Here is a 27,067-nt window from a genome sequence, read left to right on the forward strand (position 1 = left end):
AATTTTTGTTTATTTCGAAAGTTTGTTCACAAAAAAATATAATATTATTTATTGAAATAGACGCATGAAAAAAATTACAGTCGATAGGATACATACATCTCTCTGATTATTAAAAAAATAGTCTAGTTATAAGCATTCCAATTCTTCCATCATCTCGTCATATGTCAGGTATTAGCTTTTGTTTTCACCCCTTATAACCTTCCTGTTCAACATAGTATTACGTTAACAAAAATAAGAAGTAAAATAATTTTGTTGTCAACTTTTCAGACGGAAAAACAACCGAATACCAAAGAAATCAATTTATGACCAAAAATAGTTTTTCTTCAAAAAACAATAAACCTCGACGTTTCATGCAATTTTAAGATATTTGGCTTAACACAATTTTTTTTGAAAGCCCAGATGTTGATATCCATCAACATCTGGGCTTTCAAAAAAAATTGTGTTTTTGGTTTTCCAAAAAAACCTCAAATTTAAACAACTTTAAAGTCTGGATTGATGTCAAATCAGGTCATGTTGTATGGGTGGTGATGATGAATAAGGTGATGACAGAGGGTTCATCCAAACAAATAGCATACCAAAGAAGGTTGAATCGAAGAAAATTTGGTGTCGAAAATCGTTGATTAATTATAGTTGTTGTTGTGTCCGTCTACAGGAGTTTGTAATTAGCAATTTTTGCCAAAACTGCTCAATCAAACTCTGGACAATGCTTTTCAATGTGACAAAATGAGATTCATCTAATTATTTATAGTCTGGCGATTGAAGAAAAAAGTTTTCTGAACCTTCAATGAGTAATCTCATGTCCAAACCATAAGTTCATAAAACCTCCAATGAATCCAATCCATTCTTTCATCCCTCGAACTACTGAAAACTCACCTTGAAAAATGCATTACTAACAATTTTTCGACCACATCCTCCTCCCTTACTGATTAACGTTGGACCGCTCGCAACAATCAATAACCGACCCAAGGGTAAAAGAAATCAGCATTCCATTAGGGAGTGCCGAGATTTGGACCGAGGTTTGCTACTGCAGTCATGCAAGTATGCGGAAAATCGGGTGAGGGGGGAAAAAGATACAATAATGCACCTTCCGAAAGACACGCAAATCGCTTCCATACCAACCCATCCTCCGGTCGCGTGTTTGGTCTTTCTTCGCTTACCACCACTCCCCCAAGGAAGGGGGTGGTCTACCCCCTCTGGAGGGAAGCAGAAATTCTTGTTAGTAAATAATATTATCTATAAGACACTTTCGGGTTCGTCTTCGGAGCGATTTTCTCCCGAATTGGAGCCCGTGAGCACTTCGTGTTTTGCCCCCCCGCTCCCCACTCACAAAGAAACGGAATGTGTGGGTGTGTATGGGAGGGCACACCGTCGAAGACTGCATCTCGATAAAAACGGAAAGTACCTACGGTTGCTTCGCTCCCCGGAGGGCATGATTCCGTTCGGCCCCGCTTGCGCTTTCGCTAAGTGGATTTTCTCAGCCTCCCTGCTCCCTGTTTCCCTTGTGGCCCCCCTTGGCAACCTCGGCGCGGGATGCTTTTACCGGAGATGAGCTAACTTTTCCGATTCAATCGGTTTTGGCTGCCGACGAAGGAGCTGCTTGCTCTACCCTGGTGGATATTTGTCTCGCAGTCTCACCGCAATACACCGAAATCGGAAGGTACAACGAGTGGGTAATTATTACCGCTCTTCTTGGGAGGAAACTTTTTGCAACATTTGCAGGAACTCCGTTCCTGCGTTCACTCGGTGCCAAAAGGCGCTCTCGGAAGCGAATAAAAAGTATTTTAATTTAAAGATTATCTGGAAGCCCCGGTGCTACCTTCTTTTCTCATGGGTTGTATAATTATTGTGTTTTAAAGACAGGGTGGATACGGGATACGGCGCGTGGTGAAGCATTCTTTCCTGCGTCCCGAGAAACCGAAGCCACCACTTCAAAAACGAAAGTTCTACCCCGCTTGGCTACACCGAGAGTGTGAGGATGTGTATGTGTATGTGGCCAAGGAAATCCCCCATTGCTGGGGTTTTTCGGTTCACTGGTTTGGCCCACCGGAAAATGCTAACAGGGAAGTTTTGTCCACACTTCTTCTTCTTCTTCTTCTTCTTCTTCTTCTACTCTCCACTCGTTGGTCGGCCAGAAAAGTTCGACAACCCCCCCCCTAGGAGGAAGGGAGGTTCCGAGCTGAAAACTTGCACCGAATGTGTTTAAAGATGTTTTTAGTTGATCGTCATTTTCGCATAATTAGAAAACTTTTATTATTTGTGAAATCACTTCGGCGGACTACTTTACAAGCGTGCGCTGGCTGAATGGAGGTGGCAACGCTCCACTGACCAGCTTCCGAACGTATTGGAACTACATAGATTATTTGATTCGGCTTCCGTCTCCAGGAGTAACACTCTGTCAACAGACACGTCTTCTGATGTCTGACGTCTTAATCGGGAGTCCGGTGGGGTCTCTCGTTGCATTCGTCCAGTATGCCATATACGCGGTGACTCCCGGAGGAAACCGCTTTTGGGGAAACTTTTCGACACTTGGTGCGCAACAGGGTGTGAAGCAATCGCCGAACCACCGGAACCACCGAAAGAGTCACTCTCGACTCTCGCTGGCGCTTGTCGCGGTGTAGCATCGGTTCAAGCGCCGTGAAAATTCATTCCAGCTCGTTCGGTTTCGCCGCAACTGGGTGAAACTTTTCCGTACCCGGTGGAAAATCTCCTGCTGGCGGCGAGCGAATGGAATAACACTCATCTATCGCGGTGCATTAAGCAAGCAGAGCAGAATATAACAAGCATCAGACAGATTCGTATTTTTTTTCTTTCTCTTCTCGCACACACCAAAGGGTTAAGGGTTGTAAACGGGGAGGGGTGTGGAAAGTGGCGCGAGACGGGGGTATATGGAGCTCGCGAAAATATGGTTGAGATCAGCAAACTCGTAATAAAACTCAAGTGCAACGAGAAGCATCGCCGCCATCCGCACAAGAGTAGCTGCTCTGCCGAGCCATGGGAGTGAATTGTGCTGAAGCCACCAGTTTTTTTTTTCGCTGTGTGAATTTTATGATGATCTTAGAGAAGTGGGATCCGCGCGGGCTGCGGTGCGCTGGGCGGGTGGGTTAAAGTTCATAATCCCAAACTCGGCCATGGAGAAGCGAGAATATGTCAGAACTATTGCTGTCCGTTGCGTCTGCTGCTCATCGCTTTGGGTGTAAAATGTGGAAAGTTTCTTACCCTTGGCTGCGCCATGTCTTGGCCTCGGGCCTCTCACGGCCAAGATAGACCGGTTCCTGCGGAGGGAGGGGGGAAAGATGCTACCATGAATCAAAGCTCTCATATTTTCATGAAAACTGACCACTCCTCGGGTGCCACTCGCGCAGTTCGACGCAGTTGAACATCTAGAAAATTTATGGTATGCTTACCTGCGCCGGACACATCCCACCGGGTTTCGGGCGGGGAGATGGAATGTAACAACTTAGTGTCGACAAGCTTTGACCTCTTGTTCTAACCTTCCTTTCTCTTTATGTATCCCGTATGTCATCGTTGGACTGTTTGAATAACTTTTGTCTCTCTTTCCGCTTTTCTTACAGATTGAGGATGCTATGCTTATGTTCGACAAACAAACCAACCGACACAGAGGTAAGTCCCAGCTGATGCCTTGTTACGGCAAGTGCGCCAGGAAATTGATCCATTAGACTGCCGCTACCAGGGGCGGTCGCAGTGACGGTGACATCGGCGGCAGTGGCAATAGCAATTGAGAAGGTTTGCCCAAGGGATTTACACCGTCTCACAAAGCGAAAAAGATGAAAAGAATGGCGGTACAATTGTGTTATTGCCAGTTTTCAGAATGCAACTCGGTGCTGATGCGCAACAAGACTTTTGTACCCAGTTGAACTCCCACTTCTTGTGCACACATGCGCTCTGGGAACACAGATGAAATGTTTTGGTGTCAGCGCCGTTTTTGCGTCCAGTTTTGAGCTGAGTTTGCGCTGAATTCTGCGCCGTATTTCTATACTGCGCGCTTGAATCTGCATTGCTCTCTCTGTTGATATATTTTTCTTCACGCTTCGTATGGAGACGCGCTGTTGTTTTTATGCTTTATTTTATATTTTTTTTTTATTTTTTTAGGAAGACAAAGCGGACGCTAGGATTTGATGTATATGTGTGCGTGTGTATAGAATGAGGCGCGCATCACACAACTGAGAAGAGATGTTTAGTAACTCAATTCTGCGCCGGGTACACTTTGCGCTGTCGTGTTTATAAACTTTGTGCAGAGAGAATACGTGTTTATACGTTTAAATTAAACTCAAGCGCAGCGCTGTGTATGTTTGCTGAAGACTGGTTATTGCTGACTGTCACGCGGACAGGAACGTGGAACCTCAGAAAAAGCTCGAGAAGCTCGTTCTTTAAGATTTCACACAAATCGATTTGTGATTACTTAAAATTATACCGAAGGGTTTGTTTTTGGTAGCTGCTGGTACACAAACTACGGGTAGTTTGTTTTTTATAGTTTTCAACTCAAAAATTCAATCGGTGATTTGAATCAAGGGCCGAAAAGCATTATGCGGAAAAAATCAGCTTATATGATTTCAAAGTTCCCAAAAACATTCTAGGTTTAAATACCACTCAAGTTTCGATGGTTTTCTCATCGCAGATAATAGTGCCACTTGTGTTTTTTGAGTCTAACACTATGTTTAGCAGAATGCCACATAGCTTGTTGAGAATATTTTTTTTTCTTTTTGTTCTGAGGTATGCTTGTCTTAAAAATGCTCTAATTCAAGAAGCACACTAATTAACACAATTCTTATACAAAAAAATTGAGAGGCTTTTACACTAAACTAGGAATACTGTCATCCGGTCATCTAGTGGAATTAAGTGATATTTCAGTAGCAAGAATCGTCAAGATTCAGTGGTTATCTCCGCTATTATGCTCCCACAAAGTCATCATTATTCATATTGTTTTGGTCAACCAAATCAATCAAACAAAAAAAAACATTTGAAGTAAGTTTCAATCCAATTTGTATGTATTTTTATTTTGCTCCAACTAAGCTATTTTGTTATTTTGGGGTATACTGACAAAACGTACCGTTTTGAACGGGACAGTACCGTTTTTTCGACCATTATTCACCGTCTCACCTTTTTATCAATTTGTACCATATTTTGAGTACAAAGGAGAAATACTTGTAATTTTGTCCATTTGTGGTACAAATTCATTTGAAAAGTCATGCCTCATATTACGGTTGCTCCTATCAGAGATTAGTTTCAAACAAACTTTTTTTTTGGCTTTCTTGAAAATGGTGATGCATCTGACACTAAAGTTGCTGTTGATTCCGATGATTTTATTAAAATTCTTCAACATAATAGGGAAGAAATATTTTTGACTAGTGAGATGCAATGGGTTCTCAAAAATATAGAGGGTTGTGTCCAAGACAAGACCGCGTTGTGGACGCAGGTTTACGGATTTTTTTTTCCATCCGAATGTTTACCACTTGGTCTGGAGAGAAAGTAGAATGGCCCGTGTCATGTCACTATGTTTCTCTCGAGATACCATTTTCAATCATTATAATAATTTCGTCGGGTGAACATCGAGGTTTCGTCATCCGCGCTTTTTATGAAAACAATCGGTCAGTGACTGCGAAACAGAGAAATTTCAGTCGACATTGTAAAATTCCCCGCTCAGAATTCCCTATGCTCAAAGCAATTCTAACGTAGTTAAATTGTGAGATCTTTCTAGATTGTGATATTCGGATCGAATTTGATGGATTCAGGCCATCAAATACTTTGAATTTCTGATAATATTCTAATATATAATATTCTAATAATATTCTCCAGTAACTTGTTGACCAGATGGAACAAAGTATTAGTTGGCATTCCTGGTTCGGAGAAAAATGAGCCGCAACATTAGTTGTCTGATTAAATGAGACCCTATTCATTTTTACATGCCAATTTCAACTATATCCGTCCATTAGAATCTGAGAAAAACGTATTATCAGTTTTGGAAAGGGCATCCACGCGCCTAGTTGCCAACAGCATAATGATCACTATATTGGCATCCAAAACATTAAAAAATACATCTTCAAATATACCTTCACCTAGGGATTTTCAGATTGTTTTTATTGCAGAGCACTTTTCAAAGCAAAAACATCCGACGGGGCACCTGCATTTTTAATCAATAAAACCGTTTAAAAACAAATCCTATTTGCATGGACATCACCCAACTGGGAACAACTCTATTTCGGTAGCGCGTCGCTGTTACACGACATGTGATCCGGAGTAACCAAGATAAATCACTATATGCCTAGTGAAATTGAATTAAAGAATGTTTTTTTTATCCAAGGTGGGTTTTGAAGTAAGAGCATTTGCTATTACTTCGCGGAGCACCATTTGAAAACCCCTGCCTCAACTAATCACCAAAATATCCCAACACTCAACTTTAATTCCAGCACCCGGAAAAAAATCACGAAAATCCGTTATTTTTCAACCTTCCAGAGTAGGGTTCCCTATTTAGAAAAAAGAATAGTCTGTCATGGTGCTTTTTTGTAAAGTTAGTTTTTCTCACTTCTCACTTTCTCACTATTGAAACAAATAGTAATTATAACTATTTGATTACTGTTCCAACTCGTAAAAATAGGTGAATGTAAAATAATATGTTGAAAATATGTTTCTTTACCATGCTTATAAATGGAAACGAAAACACAGCTCTGAAAAAGATCATTTTTATACACATTAAGGGTATTATAAGTATTTTAGTCTGGAAATTTGAAAAACCGCAAAAAAAAATTTCTCCATATTTCTGTAGTTTTGGCATTCATGAATATACCCTAGAAATGACTTATGGAAAGTCCTATTATTTACCGAGTTAGAGCCATTTTGGTGATGCGGTATCTAACCTGGTACGGCCATAACAATGAACTTTTTGTTTCAGATAATCAGAAGGACTGGAATCGTGTACGCCATGGCACAACTTTTGTTTTAACGCTCTCACTGCATCAGCTCAAAATCATTCTTGTTAGGAATATTTTTGCTCCGTACAATTTTTGTTTTTTTTTTTTTTTTTTTTGTTAAAAGATAGGTGAACAAATAATGATATGATGGATTGTAAAAATATTCTTTCTTTTATTTTTACGGAGCTCGGAGAACTGTCCGAAATTCGTGTCTCTACACTAGAATACTCCCTTAATAAGCGATTCGAGGAGATACACAAACGGAAAAAATTCGGAGTATTAGTGAACGATTCAATTAAACGTTTTGAATTTAACTAAAAAAATCAAAACTTTTGTTTAGTAGTAATACCAATTTTTCAATGACGTTTGCAATGAGCTTCATGCAGGATTCCCCTTCCGTTCCGAGCCTCAAAGCCTCTCGCAGACTTGTCCTTCATGGACCTCTCAATTCCGTTTGGAACCTTAGTCTCAGTTGCAAGCTTGCGTTTTGTCGAAGATTTTTTCTAAGAACGTTTAATCTATCGTTCGTATAACCGCTATTCGATACTATCATTATTTCATATTCCGGAATTCCATCCATCACTTCCGGTTTCTCAGACTTCTGTTTGAAGATCAAGGCTGGATGCACAGAGTCACCAGCTGCGCTCATCGCACACACAGCTGTAGTTAGTACGCCTCTTTCCACAAGCCTGTTTCGTCCATGTTTATGACAGACTGAAGCGGGAAATTGTGCGAACCGGTGCAAATCACTGAAATTCAGACCATACACCCAAACTAGCTTTGGCAGAAATCAATTTATCTTCGGCAGAAAAAATGCCGAAGATGAATTTTTCGTGTGCTGAAATGTGAAATGAACAAATAAACGCATCTGTTTCAAATGCTTCAAATTATTTGTATGTATGGAAGCAGGCATCTCTTTATTTTTTCTTTCTTCATTTCTTTTGGGATTATACCCAAAAAAAAGTCCAAATGATGCCAACGGGGATCGGTTTTACATGACCACGCCATCCACATGGTCACTGGTGCAAATGCTTGATAATATTACACCTCATTATAAAATGCAGTTGGAAAGTCTTTTCGGTCTGGGCCGTGTATGTGACAAAGAATGCGAAAAGCTTTAATGCGTGCTTATTTGCAATCTGTCTCTTGTTTCGCTCGCTCTTATGGATCTTATATTGCTCTATCATATTTATTATGCAAACGCTATACCAGTATTTGAGAGTCATGACATTTTTTGTTATTTTTAGACTCATTTAATGTAACACGAAGCAGTGTTTGTGAGATCATTCGCTTGGTGCGATGTAAAAACCAAGATGTGTTGAATCACTTTGCCATGTATGCAGTTGAGGTTTTGGTTTTTTTACGCTACTGTATTTTTTTTTTTCTAAACCCAAAAAGTTTATCTTACATCATTTTTACAAAATCGCAAACAAAAACACGTTTGATCTGCTGACTTGATGACCTGTCAGACTGGTACAGTCTTGCTTGTTTCGCAAAGGCTAGGGCAAACTCTTGCCGCACTAATCTATACTTCCCAGGTAACGGGGACGAGAGAATGTTCATCAAAAAGAAGAAACCCCTCTAAAAGAATCAATGGAGATTGAAGATTGGAAGTGGGAGCAAAGATATTAGGAAGAAGTGGAATGAGCTTACGAAAAATTTTATAATTAAATGTTGACTCTGTTACAACACAATAAAATTCATATTGAATAAACGTTTTGATTTAGTGACATGACAACGCCCTGCAAACCCTGCTTTTCACGCATAGCGTGTAGTCACATCTCCAATTGTATGTTGATATACGGTTTCTGCACGTCTCTTTGTAATTAGTTTTTCGAAAAATTAACAAAAACCATCCGTACTCACTAAGTTGAGTTGAAAGCAGAGTTTACTGAGCGTTATCACGTCACAAAATCAAAAGCGTGTTTTGTAATATGAATTTGATGTTTCATAAGTTCATATATCATTGAAAAATCATAGAACAAAGTTCAGTGTATGTTTTGAAATGGAACCCAAAAAACAACTTTAGTGGTTAGTATTCGAAAACCACAAAACGTCAAAAAATCCAGCTTCTCAAAAGTACTGAATTGATAACAGATGAATTCAACTGTAAAATATTCTTGATTTTCTGTAGAAAAAGTTTAAAATTTTACAATGACGTCGCTTTTTTGAAAATGTAAAATTTATACACGAAAATGTACAGCAACGCATTTGTAGCGAGTCGGAACGTTGCCGCGTCTCGGCAGAATGGGTCTACTTCACTTTCAAAGGAATGTGTTTATTTGTGGTAGCACCTTTCAATACTAAGTCTTTGTTGCGAGCAATATTCTCCACTTTTAAAAGTCAGTTTGATAGTTTTGTCTAAAGAAAATAAGGAAAACTGAAAAATACTATTTTTCTTTAGATACAAATTTACAATTCCAGTTTTTCCATGGTTACCATTGAAATGATGTATTCGAAATAAATAGGTTAAATTATCATGGTTGAAAAGCCCCAAGTCTCTAGTTGCTAATACTACTAATACATAAGGTGTTGAAATTATTCATTTTTTATGTTTTTTAACGATTTTCCTCAAAGAGAAATTATGATCATGGTTTAACCACATCTGATCATGGTTTGTCCAAAAAATGATCATGGTTAGTCCGGTTTTAGAAATCACCATTTTTGAATGAAAACATTCGAAATCTCAAGTAGATGTTGCATTTATCATTGCTTGAGTTTACTGTCATCATATTGATCCATTCCTAATTTGTGCTTTCTTCAGAATGTTGCCTTTTCTTGGGCATTTAAAAGTGCTACCCTCAACACACTCAACACAGAGAGCTGTGTGCGAAGGACTCAATAAACAAACTGCAGCGCGCCAAGCGATTGCCATAGAAATCATGTGGACAAAAAACATTATTGAATTGGACAACTAATGATAAGAATTGAGTTCATGAAAATGCGTTAATTGAAAGGTTTAGCTATGTAAAAATGATACAAATGGTGTGCAAACATGATGTTTACAATATTTGTAAGTGTTATAATCCAGAAAAGGTCTGAATACGTGCCAAATAATCACTTGATAATCGATGAGGGGCGCATTGACACAAATAGGAGTTTATAAACCTTTAAAACATGTGATTTCGTGAAAATATACTAATAAACTACTGCAAATCATGAAAACGACAATTTTATTTATATGTTTTGAAACATTCGAATACCTGATTTGACAAAAGTGTGCTAAATTAGTCATTCAAAAGAGTGGACAACCCATGATCATATTTTCGACTGGACAAACCAAAATCATTTACCTTACTTTTGTGGAATACTCACGATATTTGTAATTCAGCTGGATAATTAGTAGACCTTGTACCATTTTTAGTCTTTCATGATGAAATGTTGAGCTATACTGATTAAAAACGCCGTAATAGCGATTTTGTCTTTATTTTATAAATGTTTCCTGCATAAGCTTTAAAAATATTAAAATGTCACAGAGGGCCATGTCGTGCGAATACGATAGAGCCGCACGAAACAGTGTGGAATAATTTCCAAAAATTTCGACAGATTAATGTACAAAATCTATTTCTGGATCATTTTTCTGTGCTCAAAATAACCGCGAGCAATACCCCCGGTTAAACCGCGCAATCTTTCCGATTGATCTATCGGCTGCCGTTCAATGACGGGTGGGATCATTTATCTCCTGTACGCTACAAACCATGATGCCGCCTGGGTCCGTTGTCAGTCGCGTGGCGAAAAATTAATTTCCTAGCTCAACAGTGCGCGAGGTCAACAACAAGTGACCGCTCCACAGTTCAGCTGACTGATACAGTGATAAATGATCGTTATAATCGTTCGAACCTTCCACTCATCCACACACACACAGGATATGAGTCAGACAAACCCGCGGGACTTCGACCCCGCCAGCCTTGCATTATGCATCGAAAAATTGTATTTATTAATTAAGCCAAATTTATTGCCTGCATCGGGTGACAGATATCCTCTCACGGCCCCAGGACGCGCAGTTTTTACCACTCATCACACGGTTTAGAGGATAAGGCAGGGCGAATTGGTCGTGGTCTGAGGGACAAACCACCCGCACGGCACGGCAAACCGTTATGAATACATTTGGTAATTATCTCTTAATTAAATTTGCACCGAACGTGAACGAAATCGGAACATCGGGTTTTTTTTAACAAAAATAGTGGAAATTGGGTATGTGTACGTGCACACACGTGTGCACGAGTGCGTAATTTTTTCAATATTCATATTTTATCGCAATAAACCAGATGAACCGAGTATTGCTTTTTGAGATAGTGCGGTTGATGGGTTCGATAGGGGCCCGATGTTTTCGATTGAATCGCAAGAACAGATCCACTTCAGCGCTGCCACAGTGTAATCTCATTGACCCGTGTATAACGTGAGGATGCCTGATAGTTGTATGAAAACTTAAATCGGTTATCTGAAAGTGTCGAGTCAAAACTTGCAAAGAGCTCTTCGCAGTCCGGAAAACCGATTCAATCATCAATTAACACACCCATTCGCGCAAAACTTCGGGACCACTTGCGGCGTTCGTGTAAAAGTAAAAATTATTACGACACTGCTGTCCATGTTGCAACTGCTTCGAAGCCATCTGAATTATTGGGTTCAGCCACGTCACTCCCTCAGCCCCCAAAGTCCCCAAATGCTGGAAACCCGGAGAAAAAGTTATAATTGAAATCTCAATTCAAAGCCGAATTGGTTTCTTTTTCTTAGATATAGCTCTCCCGCTCATTCGATAAATCCGATCATCTTTCCAACCATTGTGGACCATTGTGTGTGTATGTCCTTGCGGGCTTCCTTGAGATGCATTCAGCAAAGTTGCCGAAATCGATCGCAAGCAGTGCTGGGTGTTATTGTGTGCGCTACAATCAATAAATTGCAGCCTGCGGGATTGTGCTGCGCCTTTCGTCCCATTCCGGTGGAAGTGAACCTGACACAAAACTGACCAATTGTCCTGGATGTGGGCAATATCACCGCCCCACTGGAAGGAAACTCGGAGAGCCCGGATCGCTTTTTATTTCACGTCCACTCTGATATCTATCAGGAAAATTGTTTTTCATTTCACTGTATCGAATTTCGCCGACCGATCCGCCGACCCTCCCCATCTCTTCCTTTCTCGGAAAACCACAGATCAATTTCATTTCTCACCCTTCTCGCTGGCTACAAATTAAAGTTTACAGAAAACTAAATTGAAACCGAATTAAATAAAGTGGTCAAGAGATAAAAGTTATTGGATCAAATAAGCCAACTCCGGAGTGGTGCTGCACTGCTGCCATTGTCACGCCATTCACCGGGTTTCCGGTGTTATGTTGCCGTGAAGTTTGGAAAAGTGCACTGTGTTTTCCGGGACCATAGAGGGAGAGAGAGAGAGAGCGAGTGAGTGAGGATAAAAAGTCAGACAAGTAGAATCAGTCATTGCGCTCTTTGTGGTTTGCTTTCTGCTTTTTGCCCCCCCGAGTGGACACAAAGTCCCACGCTGCAGTTGCAAGTATATCACTCGGAAGGTGTCTTTCTAATTGGTAGCTTTCCGGTTGGCCACCGTTAATGGTTATTGAGTGATATACTGGTGGGAGTTTGGAATTAATTCCGAGCCCTGTGAGGTTTTCTTTCGATCCTGGCGATTCGACAGTGGATTGAAATCGCTTTAATTCAACTTTGTCATTTTTTTACTGAACAGCTACCGAAAAATTCGTTAATATATACAACATTATTGAAAAGAGGAATAACAAATTTACTTTCTGGCATGTATCAAACGCTTATCCACTATGAATCGGTAGTTATCTATCAAAAACATTACAATAGCATAGAGGACAAATGGAGGATAACTATCAAATCGCTAGAACATTGTAGCTTCCAATTGCCAGACAAGCGTGGAACATTGGAAAAATAGAAAATAGATAGAATAAAAAAGCCATTGCACACATGCACTATCGATTGGAAATGCATCAAAGTTATGCCAAACGGTGAAAACTCCACACCCACAGCATTTTGTTTGGTCGATGATTCATGCATATTTCATTTTCCCCCCGCGGACACTCCCGCCCCATCCCACAGTGCACACGGGGCAGACAGTGTCTGATTGCACGCGTCCCAAACCATATTTTTGCTGCCGCTGCATTGCGAGAAAATAATTTATATTTATTCTAGTTCAATCATTTTGCGTTTACATGGATTTCGAACGGAGGAACTCCCAAAAAAAAATGCTGCTGACTTTTGCACTTTCCACTACGAATTTTTTTTTTTCACCCGTTCCGGTGCTTCCACTATTTTGTTGTATTTTAGGATATCTTTTACCTATGACCGGTGGAATGCATTTCGCCACCAGATTATGCGCATAACGTATGTGGAAGGTTGAGGCTTGTCGCGTTTTGACGAGGGCAATATTGAAATATGAATGCAAAAATCGGTGGCGTTTCCGGTTGTGAGGTGATTCTCGGTGCACCCGGTCTTTCGAGCTGAATTGTTGATGAGGTAACAGCGTTTGTGTTGGGGCCCCAAAAACGAAATAAATTCCTAAAATCATTTGTGTGTATGCGCATTTACCCGCTCCCACAGCTGGGAGCGGATATCGAAATGCCAATAAAGCCGAATCGATCGTGCAGACGACAGAGAGATCTATGCAAAGTTTAGAAATGTTCTGCCTCGAGACAACCTGGGACTCTTTCCGATGGCATCCAAGCATGATAGAAATTAGAACGGAGCTATCCAAGCAGAGATTGTGTTTTTGTGGTCGTCTTACTGTCAAAGCGTTATCATAAAGATTTAACGATTCCAATGCTATAGTTTCTCTGAACCAGAAAGAAAAAGCACACCTGAACACACCAGTATACGGCTTGGCACCATGAAAGGTGCTCTAATGAAGATGAAAATCCCGAAAGATTTTCCTTTCAATTTACTACCTATTCCCAGTCGCAGTCAGCTGCCGCTGCTGTGTCTTCTGCTGGGATGTAGATTGTTTATTCGAATTCCGTCCGTCGGAGATGTTTTCGCATTCGAGCAGCAAAAGAATTACTGCTAGCGCTGACAGTGAGCTGTACATTTGTGAAAATCCTCCCCCCCCCCACAAACACACACACACACACACACACACACACACACACCCACTATGTGTATGTATGCTTCCATTTTTCTCGTCCGTTGGCTGCTCCAAGCAACACGATAATGCTTCCCTCTTGGAGTGGAGCCGAAGTATTGTTAAATTATGTTTCTCGCCAGGCCTGGCGCTGACAAACGAAATCGTTCGCATTTCCTCATCGAACAGGGCGTTAGTGTCCTCCACAGGGGGGGGGGGAGTGCAAACAGGGAGGAAGTTATTGCGCTCGAGGCATGCAGCAAGCAAGGGAGTGAGCCCGAAATGCACCTAAAATTAGAATGCTTCCGGAAGTCGCACGATTTATGGTAGAGTTTTGGAACTACGCAATGAACCGCTCAAGATTCAACCGATCGGTTGTAGATACTTCAGTCTGTTTGAGAATTTTTGACTCGTCAAGATTCGAAAAAAAATTTGCGACGCCAGAATACCCAAACTCAAGGGGAGTTGCCAACTTTCCAGTTTTTTTTTCTGGAAACTGCCAGTTTATTTTAAGTATGCCAGTTCAACAAAGGCAAAAAATCTCCAGTTTTCTTTAATTTTTTATAGTTTTTCATATTCAAATTTTTTACTCCCCAAAATTATGTTCTTTTCTACCATTTATGAGAATCCTACTCCGCTCTACTCACATCGAAGACTTCTATGGCATTTATCGTGTTTCTTTATTCATATCTATCTATCTACTATAAGCACACAGAAGTACGGTATGATGTTTTCCTACTAATTTGCCTCCCTTTTATTGACTTTCCTTCGCTCTAGATGGCGCATTTGTCCCCTCTACAAAGTCTTCCAAATATTTGCGATCGAAATTAAATTCAGGGTATCGAAAATGAATTTAACGAGATCCGAAAACAGGATTTACTGACTTCACTGTAAAAGAAAACAAAGATGTGTCTTTCTTGTGAGGCAAAAATTATATATTTTTCTAAAAATATGTGATACAGCATAATGAAAATTATAAATATATTTCATTACCCTGAAATATAATGAAACAATCAAATTTTTCGCCGACGATAACATATGAGCATATGCTAGAAATATTTGAGAAAAATTAGCTTCAAATTTCGGATTAAATCCTCTTTCTTCATTTATATTAGCACCGAAGAACGTCATTCGGAATCAACCGATCGTTTGACTTTCCCAACTGCACAACACAATTCTAATGGCTCCGAATGAAAGTACAAAGCATTATTGGAATTTTACATCCATGGAACGAAAAAATACAGAAACAGATCTCTGTAGTCAACCATGCATTCATGGCGCTTTATAGCACGACATTCACAGCACTGCTTCTCATTCGACCATGGGCGTTCGAAACATTTCGATCCTGTGGAACCAGAATTCCCGATCGTTCAATAGCTGCATGTGCTTCTCGTTCCTCCAATGTTCGTTCTGCACTGCAATTTCATTGGGAATAATTTGGAATTTTTCCTAAATTACCGCCAAATTCAACTTAATTCAATTTTAATGCAGTTGTAATGCGACATCAACAAGTCAATGTGGAATGATAAAGCAAAAAGGGTGTCATGATAAATACACAAAAAATTGCGTTGACGTTGACATTAACGTTGATGAAGTTCTGTGGGTATATTTACTATATGATTATGATTATGATATGATTTCTATGGGAAATGTGATGCGAAATCATAAACTCTATTAGAATAACAAGCCTAAAGGCAGTATAAAATTGTTAAAACTTGAATGAAGATTATTGCTTGACGTGGCTTTACTGCTTAAAACACATATTCTCGGCCCTCACCTAATCATGGTTCCATAAATTGCCTGATAATCCACCAAAACTGACAACGGAATACCGTTTTGATCATATTGGACTAACAAAATTTAACCAAACAAACTCATCATTGTAGGATATATGAAGGGTTGGGTGAACACGAGCACAGCGGAATGAAGATCTTCAATAGGAAATATTGTATTCAATTCATCTGTTTAGCACAGTGATTTTCAAGCGGTGGGGAATTCCTCCCTAGTGGGGAATTTTAAAGGGGGGAATTATGCAAGGGAATATTTCAGTACTTCGCTTTGAAGATGGCAATTATTGGCAAAAACTTTCACAAAACTTTACTGGATACTCTAAAATTTGCGATCCTCGGCAAACATCTGCAAATCTGAAATGTAAAGTTCAATTGAACAACTTCGCAATGTTTGAAAGACTTTCGTCAGTGAATGATGATGGAACAGACAACGAGACAGTACAAAAGACCATAAATAAGGAAATTGTACAGCAATTCTCAAGACTTTTTCAATAAGTTTAAGTTGAAACTTATTTTCCTAGTATCAAAGAACAAGATCTGGAGATGGTTTGAAATCCCTTCCGACTGGCCGTGACGAATGTTTCGGATCAATTTCAGCACAAACTCATCGATTTTCAAATGATCGCTTCACACCCTGATATGCGGAATAAGCGTTACGTGTGTTGTTGTTTTTTGCGTAGTATTTTTGTGAATCTGGATTTCCTACAATGTTGCTGATAGAAACAAAACAACGTAAAAGAGTGGATATCGAAGATGACACAAGGTGTGCTTTTCTACAACGTTCTTAAGAGTTACGATTTTGGTGGGAAACGTTCGGTGCAGGTGCCATACTGACTTGTAATCAGAAATAAGTAAAAAAAATAATTTGTTGTGAATATAACTTGAAAACCGTTTTTATTCTTTTATTATTTTACTGATATGCTACAGACTTTCTTCCGAAATACTGGTATTAATTTTGGAGGCACTGGTATTAATTTTCGTAAAAGGAGGGATGGAGCAAAAAAGGTTGAAAATCACTGGCTTAGTACTTATTTTGAAACGAAACGAAATTTAATAACTACCTCTTCAGTTGTAATTTTGAAGGCCCTGCAAAATCAACAGCTTTCTGCTGGGCCTGCAAGATCTATACATTGCGAGTTCGCAAATTTTGTCACAATTTGCTCGTATCTTTCAGGAAAGCCAATTTGAAAATTTAGAAATTGACTCGAAGCCTTAAGAGGGGACCACGGTCTGGAAGGTTGAAAAAATCGATTTTTTGTTTTTTTTTGCATTTTTGAGAAGCTTATGTCCTCAGAAATGTTGTCCTGAAAGGCTTTTTCGATATTTGATCTCGTTAAAAAGTTACATCCAAAAATATGAAGTCACCTCAAGAGATTTAGCATTGCTGTATAAATTTATAAACGCGTTTTTCTCGAAACCATATTTTTCGACTGGTGGTATCGATATCTCATTATCCGACCGTTTTGGTTGAAATTTTTTATCAGTATGTAAAAATGAATTATCTAAAGCGTTACATGGCCTTCTAAATCTTTCTTCTTGAGCTTCTAAATAGCGATTTTTCGTAAAAAAAAACTCATTTTTAACAAAAATGGCCGCCGTTTTCAAAATATTTCGAATTTTCAAAAACCCCTATGTAACTTTAGGTATTGTCCTAAAGTTTCAAAATATTCATTGGAATTTGTTCAGCGACACCCCGTTGCTTCCGAACCGATATTGCCAGCAAGGTACCGATTTTCAGACAGCATTTTCGAATCCAGCTGTCAACAGCGTAATAATCATTATTCGTGCACTCAAAAAATAGAAAATCATCTTCCATCTACCTCAATTAATATCCAAAATATCTGAACACTTCACTTATTTCCAACATCCGGAAAAAAAAATCATCACGAAATTTCATTATTTTCGACCTTCCAGACTTAATGCGAAGACATCATTTTGGAGCGGTCGAATCGGGTGCCTGTTCTCTGCACTGATTTCACTGACGATTGATTCGCAGTGGGATCCGAAAACAATACTTCCTTCAATGTTTATTTGTTTGTTAACCGAGACTTGAAATCTTTCAATCAATTCGTCTCCAAAATATATAGTGCTTCACCGATACATAACTTGCTCCTTATTGGTACCTTCTCGGACCGTAAGTACACAAATAACCAGAACAAATTTTTGATAATGTGAATTCTTCCAATTTTTGTCAATTTAAACCATTTGTGGACTATGGCATTATAATGAATCACATATCGGACAAATATTAGAAACTTCCTATTCGATTGGTGTATAAATTATCAAAATCCATTCGCAGCAAAATTTTGGGGATATTCAACTGATCCATGAGCTCGAGCCTTTATCTAAAAATTGTGATCGGGATATTGAGACACGATCGAGAAACGATCGTGTATGAAAGAGAAACATATCGATAATTGAATTTCCCTACTCTACAAACTTATCGGTTTGAGCTCAAAAATATTTCACAGGGTATTCACAATTCAATTTTAAATTGGGTTCCAAATCTAAATAATTTTTATCTACCTGTCTTATTAAATCGGAGGTTATCCAACATAAATAACTCAAAAATACAATTAACATAGTCAATACAGTAAAGCAGAAAGAGTCCTTACTCTTTGTCAAACAGCAAACAAATCGTTGTAAAATAAAATAAATATAAAAACACTATGAACTTATTCCTCTACCCAATAGTTGCGATGGCCTGATTAAGGGTTAAAAGCATTCTTACATAAATAGCTATGAGTGCTATCTCTTTTTCCTCAAATGAATGCTAATCCTCTGTTGATGTTATTTGATAAATTGAGAAAATTATCAATGATAATTCTAATTTTCATAATCGTAACAATCTTCCAGATTTCTCTATTTATCGCAAACGAATATCAATAGCTTTAAGAAAAAGATAGAGCTGGGACCTTTGATCAAGATCTAACCTAGCCCATACAACCCTTACCAGTACAGTGGGTTATTTTCATTGGGCCCGAAGAGATTATTTAAAAATCTGGTGTCAAAATGTACCTCGCACAACCGAACAACATACTCGATGCCGTGATAACCATTGTCATAAACGTATACATTATGCCACATATCGTCATCATAAAGGGTGTGTCACATCAAATTGCATCACGGAAAAAACGCTGTAGAAATTCGCCCAGTAGACCGATCCTTTTGAGAATTTTAGACAGTAAAATAAAAACTATTAAACAACTTTTGGCATTTTCTTTTTATTCATACTTCGAGCCCAAGCCCGTATGCTCGCACCTTCCTCTTTACCTCGTCCATAAGGTTCTGTACAACGTCAGGTTGTAGTTTTTTTTGAACAGAAATCCATTTTCTCTTGAAGACCGCCTCCGATTTGACAACTTTTGGGTTCTTCCGGAGGGCCTGCTTCATAATCGCCCAATATTTCTCTATTGGGCGAAGCTCCGGCGCGTTGGGCGGGTTCATTTCCTTTGGCACGAAGGTGACCCCGTTGGCTTCGTACCACTCCAACACGTCCTTTGAATAGTGGCACGAAGCGAGATCCGGCCAGAAGATAGTCGGGCCCTCGTGCTGCTTCAATAGTGGTGGTAAGCGCTTCTGTAGGCACTCCTTGAGGTAAATCTGCGCGTTTATCATGCCGGTCATCACGAAGGGGGCGCTCCGCTTTCCGCAAGAGCAGATCGCTTGCCACACCATGTACTTTTTGGCAAACTTGGATAGTTTCTGCTTGCGAATCTCCTCCGGAACGCTGAATTTGTCCTCTGCGGCGATGAACAACAGGCCCGGCAGCTGACGAAAGTCCGCTTTGACGTAGGTTTCATCGTCCATTACCAGGCAATGCGGCTTCGTCAGCATTTCGGTGTACAGCTTCCGGGCTCGCGTCATCCCCACAATGTTTTGCCTTTCGTCGCGGTTAGGAGCCTTCTGAACCTTGTATGTACGCAGGCCCTCCCGCTGCTTGGTCCGCTGGACGAATGAACTTGACAAATTTAGCTTATTGGCGACATCCCGGACCGAACTTCTCGGATCACGTCTAAACTGCTTAACTACGCGCTTGTGATCTTTTTCACTGACGGAGCATCCATTTTTGCCGTTCTTCACCTTCCGGTCGATGGTTAGGTTCTCGAAGTATCGTTTTAGTACTCTGCTGACCGTGGATTGGACGATTCCCAGCATCTTACCGATGTCCCGATGTGACAACTCCGGATTCTCGAAATGAGTGCACAGGATTTATTCACGACGCTCTTTTTCGTTCGACGACATTTTTCCAAATTTACGAAAAATTGACAGTGAAGCATGGCCAACGTGATCTATACACTCTTATCTGAAAGCTGAAGATATAATTCCTAAAAATTAAATTTCTACAGCGTTTTTTCCGTGATGCAATTTGATGTGACACACCCTTTAATTGCACATATCGACTAGGTTTATACAGCGATTTAAACAGTGGACAGCAATAATTTCTAAACAACTACTTTTGAGGATTTGTACCTAAGTATTGGTGTGATCTCGAAAAGTAAAATAAGAGGTATTGGGGGCTGCATGAGAATTCACACTTTCACTTCCAAAGATAAATTGTACACTTTCCCTTGAGAACTATCCTTCTAAGTAGAGAAATTTCGGCTTTAAACACAGTAAAATTACTTGCGGCTGAAAAAAACCTCATTTAAAAGAATTCACTCTTTCTATACAAAAATTAAGCATGCAGCTTAGATAAAGAAGCCTGAAAGGCATCGTCTCTTTTTTGACAACATGGGCTCTTGAGCTTTGTAAATGGTTGAATGGCCACCATTTCGTCGTTGACGCTTTAATTCTAAATTTCCTTTGTTTCACCGACATAAATACTTGTAGAAAATGCACACTTGTCTAGTTATTGAGTATTTTTAATTTTTTGATGCCGTACCAACCACTTTTGGATGTTGAACCTTTTCTCAAAATAGCTCTTGTGGCTTTCTTGTTAACTCTATGTCCAAATTCTGCGTTCAAAAACCAACCGTCCAGCACCAAAGTGCCAATCAGTCGATGCGCATCTTCCGGGCAATCTGAACACCATCACCGGATGAGCCGATAATTCCTTCTTCCTTCATCAACCACACAACAACTCCGATTTTATCGGCCCATTGCTGCCACCACAGAAGACTACCAGAAGATCAGCACCGATCCGAGGTGAGGAGGTGGAGTGGGTTCACAGAAATTCATCCCTATCCATCCGTCTATCCTTCCATCCATCCATTCATCCATCAATCCGTCTATCAATCAATTTGTACCTCATTCTTGTGTACACTTTGTCTCGGATTGTCTTCGTCTGGTCTCCGGCAAACCGTTTCCTCTTCCATGTCGCAGGATCAGACCGAGACACTGTGGATTTTTTTTACCGCAGTAGCAGCAGTAGCACTTCCTGGTACTGGGTGTACGTGAGCTGGCATAGTACAACATAATTTTACATGCTGCTGCCGTCCATTCATCCGAACATCCATCGACTATGAAGATGCACTCTTCAAGTGAGCCGATGCTGAGATTTTCATACACGCTGGACCACGCAGGAAATGTCCGACAGGAATCAGATTAATTCCGTCATTTGTCGTGCACAATCGCTGATACGTAAATCAATCTCGCATCTCTCTCAGCCGACGCTGCTTGAAGATCAGACGGAATGGTTAAGGTGAAACCAAGGCGCGTAGAAGTATATCCTAAGGTGGGCCAACTTGCTAAAACCACTCTTCAGCCATCTTGGAAATCTACTGTGTTTTGTTTGTAAACAAAACACAATACGCTAGTGCCGAAGCTCGCTCCTGATCAGTCTGTCTCTTTCACGCTTCAAGGAAATAATTCCCCTTCTGCTTTCTTCCGTACTGTTTTCATATACCGCTCCCCTAACCAACTTAGTGACGAAACGGCCTCACCTAGTACCATAGACCCGTCTTGGGTGAAACCAGAACGCTCTATGCGTCGCGTTGCGACAATTGTGTTTTGACACTTCATTTTAAATATGTGTATTTCCATTTAATTGAACACAATAATGTGTTGCGTCATTAGCATCGTTGTACTAAACGCTAACATTTGTTCTAAACTGCTTGCGCCGAGTTCGCGATGACAGTGGCATGGTGTCGACGTATGGTGGCAACTTCAAATTAGGGCCATAATTTGGGTCCCAAACTCGTTAGTGTATTCTCCATCAAACTAGAAGACACGAAGCCGGTTTTTAAAATTTGAATGAAAATATTCACATCATGTAATTTGATTATTTGAAACACGTGTTTGTGATTTTAATTCAACCAAATGGGTAAACAATTCCAACATTGTTGCTGAATTTTTTCATCATAATATAGAGTTGGCTTCATAAACAATTTTCGTATGCAACTTTTTCACCACCTGCAAACAAAAATGTTTTTCATTTAAATAGAATACTAGTTTGATATGGAAAAGCTAATTTTCATTCATAATTTTAATTTTGAAAACGTGTTCATTCCGACTGAAAATCAGCTATTCTTTCACGCTTTCCTAAACTAGTAAACGAATCTCAATGCCGCCAACGCGGATATATCAATGTGTTGTTTTCAAAAACATTCAACTGATCCGTGGACAAAACAAGAAAAAGATTTTCATACGAATTTTATTTTGTTTTTGTTTACATGAAAAGTGGTGACGCGAATGCTAGATTGTGACCAGGGGATAGTAACTTCAAGCAAAAAAGTGGGGCCAATTCGAGATTGCTTTTATGTAAACAGTGAATTTTTTTTACACTCTAAAAATTGCACCGACTTGCACTGACAACTGAATGGTATTGTCAATTTGTGCGAGATGCCTCAAAACAGCTGGGAATAAATATTGTTTATATACAGTAAGTTGCATTTAATGCGACGTTTGGATTATTGGCCAGACCTGTAATGCTTAATTGGACATTTTTGTAAACATCTAGTTTGGGGCCCAAATTATGGCGCCACATTGAAGTTGCCACCAGACGTAGACACTATACAACTCACATCGTCAATGTTCAATTACAAGCCAAAATCGCCTCCAAAGCGACACTGAGTGGTGCCTCGGCATGTCGTATAAAATTTAAATTACTGTATTATATTGTTGTTTATGTTCGCATCATAAGCAATGAACACACATTTATTTTCCACTTGCAACAGTATTCACGATGATTGGATGGATGAATATACGACTTATACATGCATCTAGTGCGACTATTGTCATGCGTATATACGATTTACTACAGACAACCAAAAAACTAATGGCGGAAAACGTTCTTGATGATTATAATAATTATTATAGATTTTTGTAGCAACATGTATGTTTGGAATATTACGTTTAAAATTATTTTTAAGTCCGAATATTTCCGGATTCAAGAAAAGTGCTTAACTTTCACGTTGCTTTTTTTTTATTTTTAACTTTTAAGAACGGAAGATTATCTGTTTGCCGATCTTTTGCGTTCTGATAAACATAGCGACAAAAATAAATTAGTTCAACTTCGTCATTCAATTGCACTTAACTCAAAACTGTAAACATGAGATTATGAACTTGACAAACCAAGCTGCCAAGTATGCCAACCCACCAAACATTAAATCGTATATAGAGCATCGAATATCTGATATTTTGAGTGGTATATGATGCACCCAAATAGCATATACAGTAAGTTACCTCTAATCCTCGACATACCGAGTCACTACTCAGTGTCGCATTAGAGTTGATTGGTCTGTAATTGGACATTCACGATGATAGTGGTACAATGTCTACATCTGGTGGCTACTTTCAATCTGGGGCCATACTTTGGGTGCCAAACTCGATGTTTACAAAATATCCAATTAGAGATGAAAATGTCCAATTATTTGTGTCCCATTACAGGTCCGTCCAATTAACTTAATGTCGAATTAGAGGTTACTTACTGTACAATTATTAGGCAATACCTAATAACATAATAAGTCTGTTGTCATACGAATATACGTTCATCACTGCTATAAAAAAAATGGCGTAAATATTAAAGTAAAATGTTCGGCCCGGGGAATCACCATTTTTGTATGTATATAGAACTTTTATAAATATTTATGTTTGTACAAATAGGAATTAATCAGTTGACTTTTAGGGACATAAATGTTTGATACGAGTGGTGGCGACGGTTATAAAATTACTCCGATGGGATCTCGTACGGCTATCTGAAATATGATTGTTTACTCGGGATACGGGCCCTTGCCCCTTGGTCTGGTTCCTCCTGGGTTGCGATATATCCCCGATATTCGCACTTGGAATTTCAATCCGCTTTCGATAGTTTCGGTGGCTCCTTTTGCATTCAATATATTATTTAGGGAATTAATACCACTTTATACCTTTTGAATTCCTATTTTTTACTACTATTTTATTCCACTACTATTTACAATGGTTTCTACAATTTCTTGATAAATTTTTCCTTGTAATAATTATTGGCTCTATCTAACTTGCACTCCCTTTGAATCCTTTGGCTATAATAATTTCAATATTTTCCTATGAACTTTTATCCTCCCTTTCTCTATACATTTCCCTTCTTTGTTTGCATGTTTATATTTTCCTCTTATAGGTGTTGGTGATCAACATTCTAATACAAATTATTTGGACCCATGCCGCAAAATCTATCATGTGGAGGGGTTGTCCGAAGTATTATCACATGATGTATTCAACAATGATTTTAGGGCAATTGAAGCTCTTACATATGATACGAAAGAGTTACAATCGGATACGTCATTTCTGATTGTTTATTGTGCTTTAGTGGAAATATCGCAAAATTTATATAGAAATGGTTAATTAATATTCAGTACTACATGTTTCAAGTAATCAATAACATGAAGTAAAAAATTTCATTCATATTTTAACAATTTAAAACTGCCTTCGGGCCTGCCCAGCAAGCATTAAATCGTAAAAAATTCGAGGGGTTGTATCCGAGACACGACCGCTTAGAACGTAGGACTACGCAATCTTTTTTCTTTTGAAATTTGATGGTTTATCATTTCGAATATTATTTGCGAATACGTCGAAATTTAATAAATAACTCTTTAGTAAAAAGTTCCGGGACCCTGAGAAGGTTTAATGGCTTGCGTAGTTTTGTAGAATCATTTCGAGAAGCAACGATCATTTTTTGCCTTTGCGAGAACAATACACTAATTGGTCATATGTCGCAATTTGTTTCTTTATATCAATGCACGCATTGCACTGAATATTAACGAGAGGCATCTTCCGTGCATCGCCATCAAAGACGAATGAACTGTCTTAGGTTCAAGTGTCTATAATTCGAAAGAAAAAGAAGTGCATCGTCATTCAACAAGCATCAAACACGCGTCCAACAGATGCACACAGTTACAGTGCTAAAAATGAAATATCGCGAGAATGACCGTTTCTCGATTCTCGTTCAAAACCGTCAACAAAGTTTTTCTAAGTTTCTATGTTTCGCGCAACGAAAACAAGCAACACACAAAAAACCAAACACCAAACATGTTTAGAAGCGACCTATAATCATTTGCACTCTTCTCTTTTTTCGCCTTCTTTGCCATGACTCGGATGGTTGTGTTAATTGCAATGCCAGATGCACTTCAAGTGAAATATTCGCTAGCGTTCACTGCTCGAGGGGAAACTTTAAACACAAAACGAGCAGAATAAGCGACCTTTGTTGTTTCGGGCACAGAAAGATTCTGAGAATTTTTCTCAGAGGAGATGCAATACTTATACGCTAGCGACAGCTTACTTGCTATGCAAGGGTGAAGTTTACTTCGCAAATTTTCTCTTCCCGCTATCCCCGTTCGTTGTTTCTGTTCTAGCGGCTGCATAGGATACCCGTTATTGACAGCACTGTTCGGGAAAGTACACAAATGGACAGAACAAATGTATGGAAAAAAGGGAATGCTTCAAATTTTCATCAATTTAAATCATAAAGGGTGTGTCACATCAAATTGCATCACGGAAAAAACGCTGTATTTAAATTCGCCCAGTAGACCGATCCTTTTGAAAATTTTAGACAGTAAAATAAAAACTATTAAACAACTTTTGGCATTTTTTTTTATTCATACTTCGAGCCCAAACGCGTATGCTCGCACCTTCCTCTTTACCCCGTCCATAAGGTTCTGTACAACGTCAGGTTGTAGTTTTTTTTGAACAGAAATCCATTTTCTCTTGAAGTCCGCCTCCGATTTGACAACTTTTGGGTTCTTCCGGAGGGCCTGCTTCATAATCGCCCAATATTTCTCTATTGGGCGAAGCTCCGGCGCGTTGGGCGGGTTCATTTCCTTTGGCACGAAGGTGACCCCGTTGGCTTCGTACCACTCCAACACGTCCTTTGAATAGTGGCACGAAGCGAGATCCGGCTAGAAGATGGTCGGGCCCTCGTGCTGCTTCAATAGTGGTAGTAAGCGCTTCTGTAGGCACTCCTTAAGGTAAACCTACCCGTTTACCGTGCCGGTCATCACGAAGGGGGCGCTCCGCTTTCCGCAAGAGCAGATCGCTTGCCACACCATGTACTTTTTGGAAAAATTGGATAGTTTCTGCTTGCGAATCTCCTCCGGAACGCTGAATTTGTCCTCTGCGGAGAAGAACAACAGGCCCGGCAGCTGACGAAAGTCCGCTTTGGCGTAGGTTTCGTCGTCCATTACCAGGCAATGCGGTTTCGTCAGCATTTCGGTGTACAGCTTCCGGGCTCGCGTCTTCCCCACAATGTTTTGCCTTTCGTCGCGGTTAGGAGCCTTCTGAACCTTGTATGTACGCAGGCCCTCCCGCTGCTTGGTCCGCTGGACGAATGAACTTGACAAATTCAGCTTATTGGCGACATCCCGGACCGAACTTCTCGGATCACGTCTAAACTGCTTAACTACGCGCTTGTGATCTTTTTCACTGACGGAGCATTCATTATTGCCGTTCTTCACCTTCCGGTCGATGGTTAGGTTCTCGAAGTATCGTTTTAGTAGTCTGCTGACCGTGGATTGGACGATTCCCAGCATCTTACCGATGTCCCGATGTGACAACTCCGGATTCTCGAAATGAGTGCACAGGATTAATTCACGACGCTCTTTTTCGTTCGACGACATTTTTCCAAATTTACGAAAAATTGACAGTGAAGCATGGCCAACGTGATCTATACACTCTTATCTGATTTTAAAGCGAAAGTTGAAGATATGATTCCTAAAAATTAAATTTCTACAGCGTTTTTTCCGTGATGCAATTTGATGTGACACACCCTTTATACAGACTATGGGATTGTAATGTATAGCATATCAAACAAACAAAATCTTAGAAAATTTCCAATTTTATTGGTATGC

General features: G+C 39.6%; 1 protein-coding gene across 5 annotated transcripts in view; it reads left to right on the forward strand.

Moving 5' to 3' along the window:
- Window positions 1-27,067, forward strand: part of LOC129769306 (RNA-binding protein Musashi homolog Rbp6) — a 1,713,766-nt gene that overhangs the window by 1,483,592 nt on the left and 203,107 nt on the right. For all 5 annotated transcript variants that reach the window (XM_055771465.1, XM_055771464.1, XM_055771461.1 and 2 more), the window contains one exon: window positions 3,573-3,621. In XM_055771465.1, the coding sequence (XP_055627440.1) occupies window positions 3,573-3,621 (49 nt within the window). The remainder of the gene's footprint in view (window positions 1-3,572; window positions 3,622-27,067) is intronic.

Source organism: Toxorhynchites rutilus, chromosome 2 (genome assembly GCF_029784135.1).
Source record: "Toxorhynchites rutilus septentrionalis strain SRP chromosome 2, ASM2978413v1, whole genome shotgun sequence".
Lineage (NCBI taxonomy): Eukaryota > Metazoa > Arthropoda > Insecta > Diptera > Culicidae > Toxorhynchites > Toxorhynchites rutilus.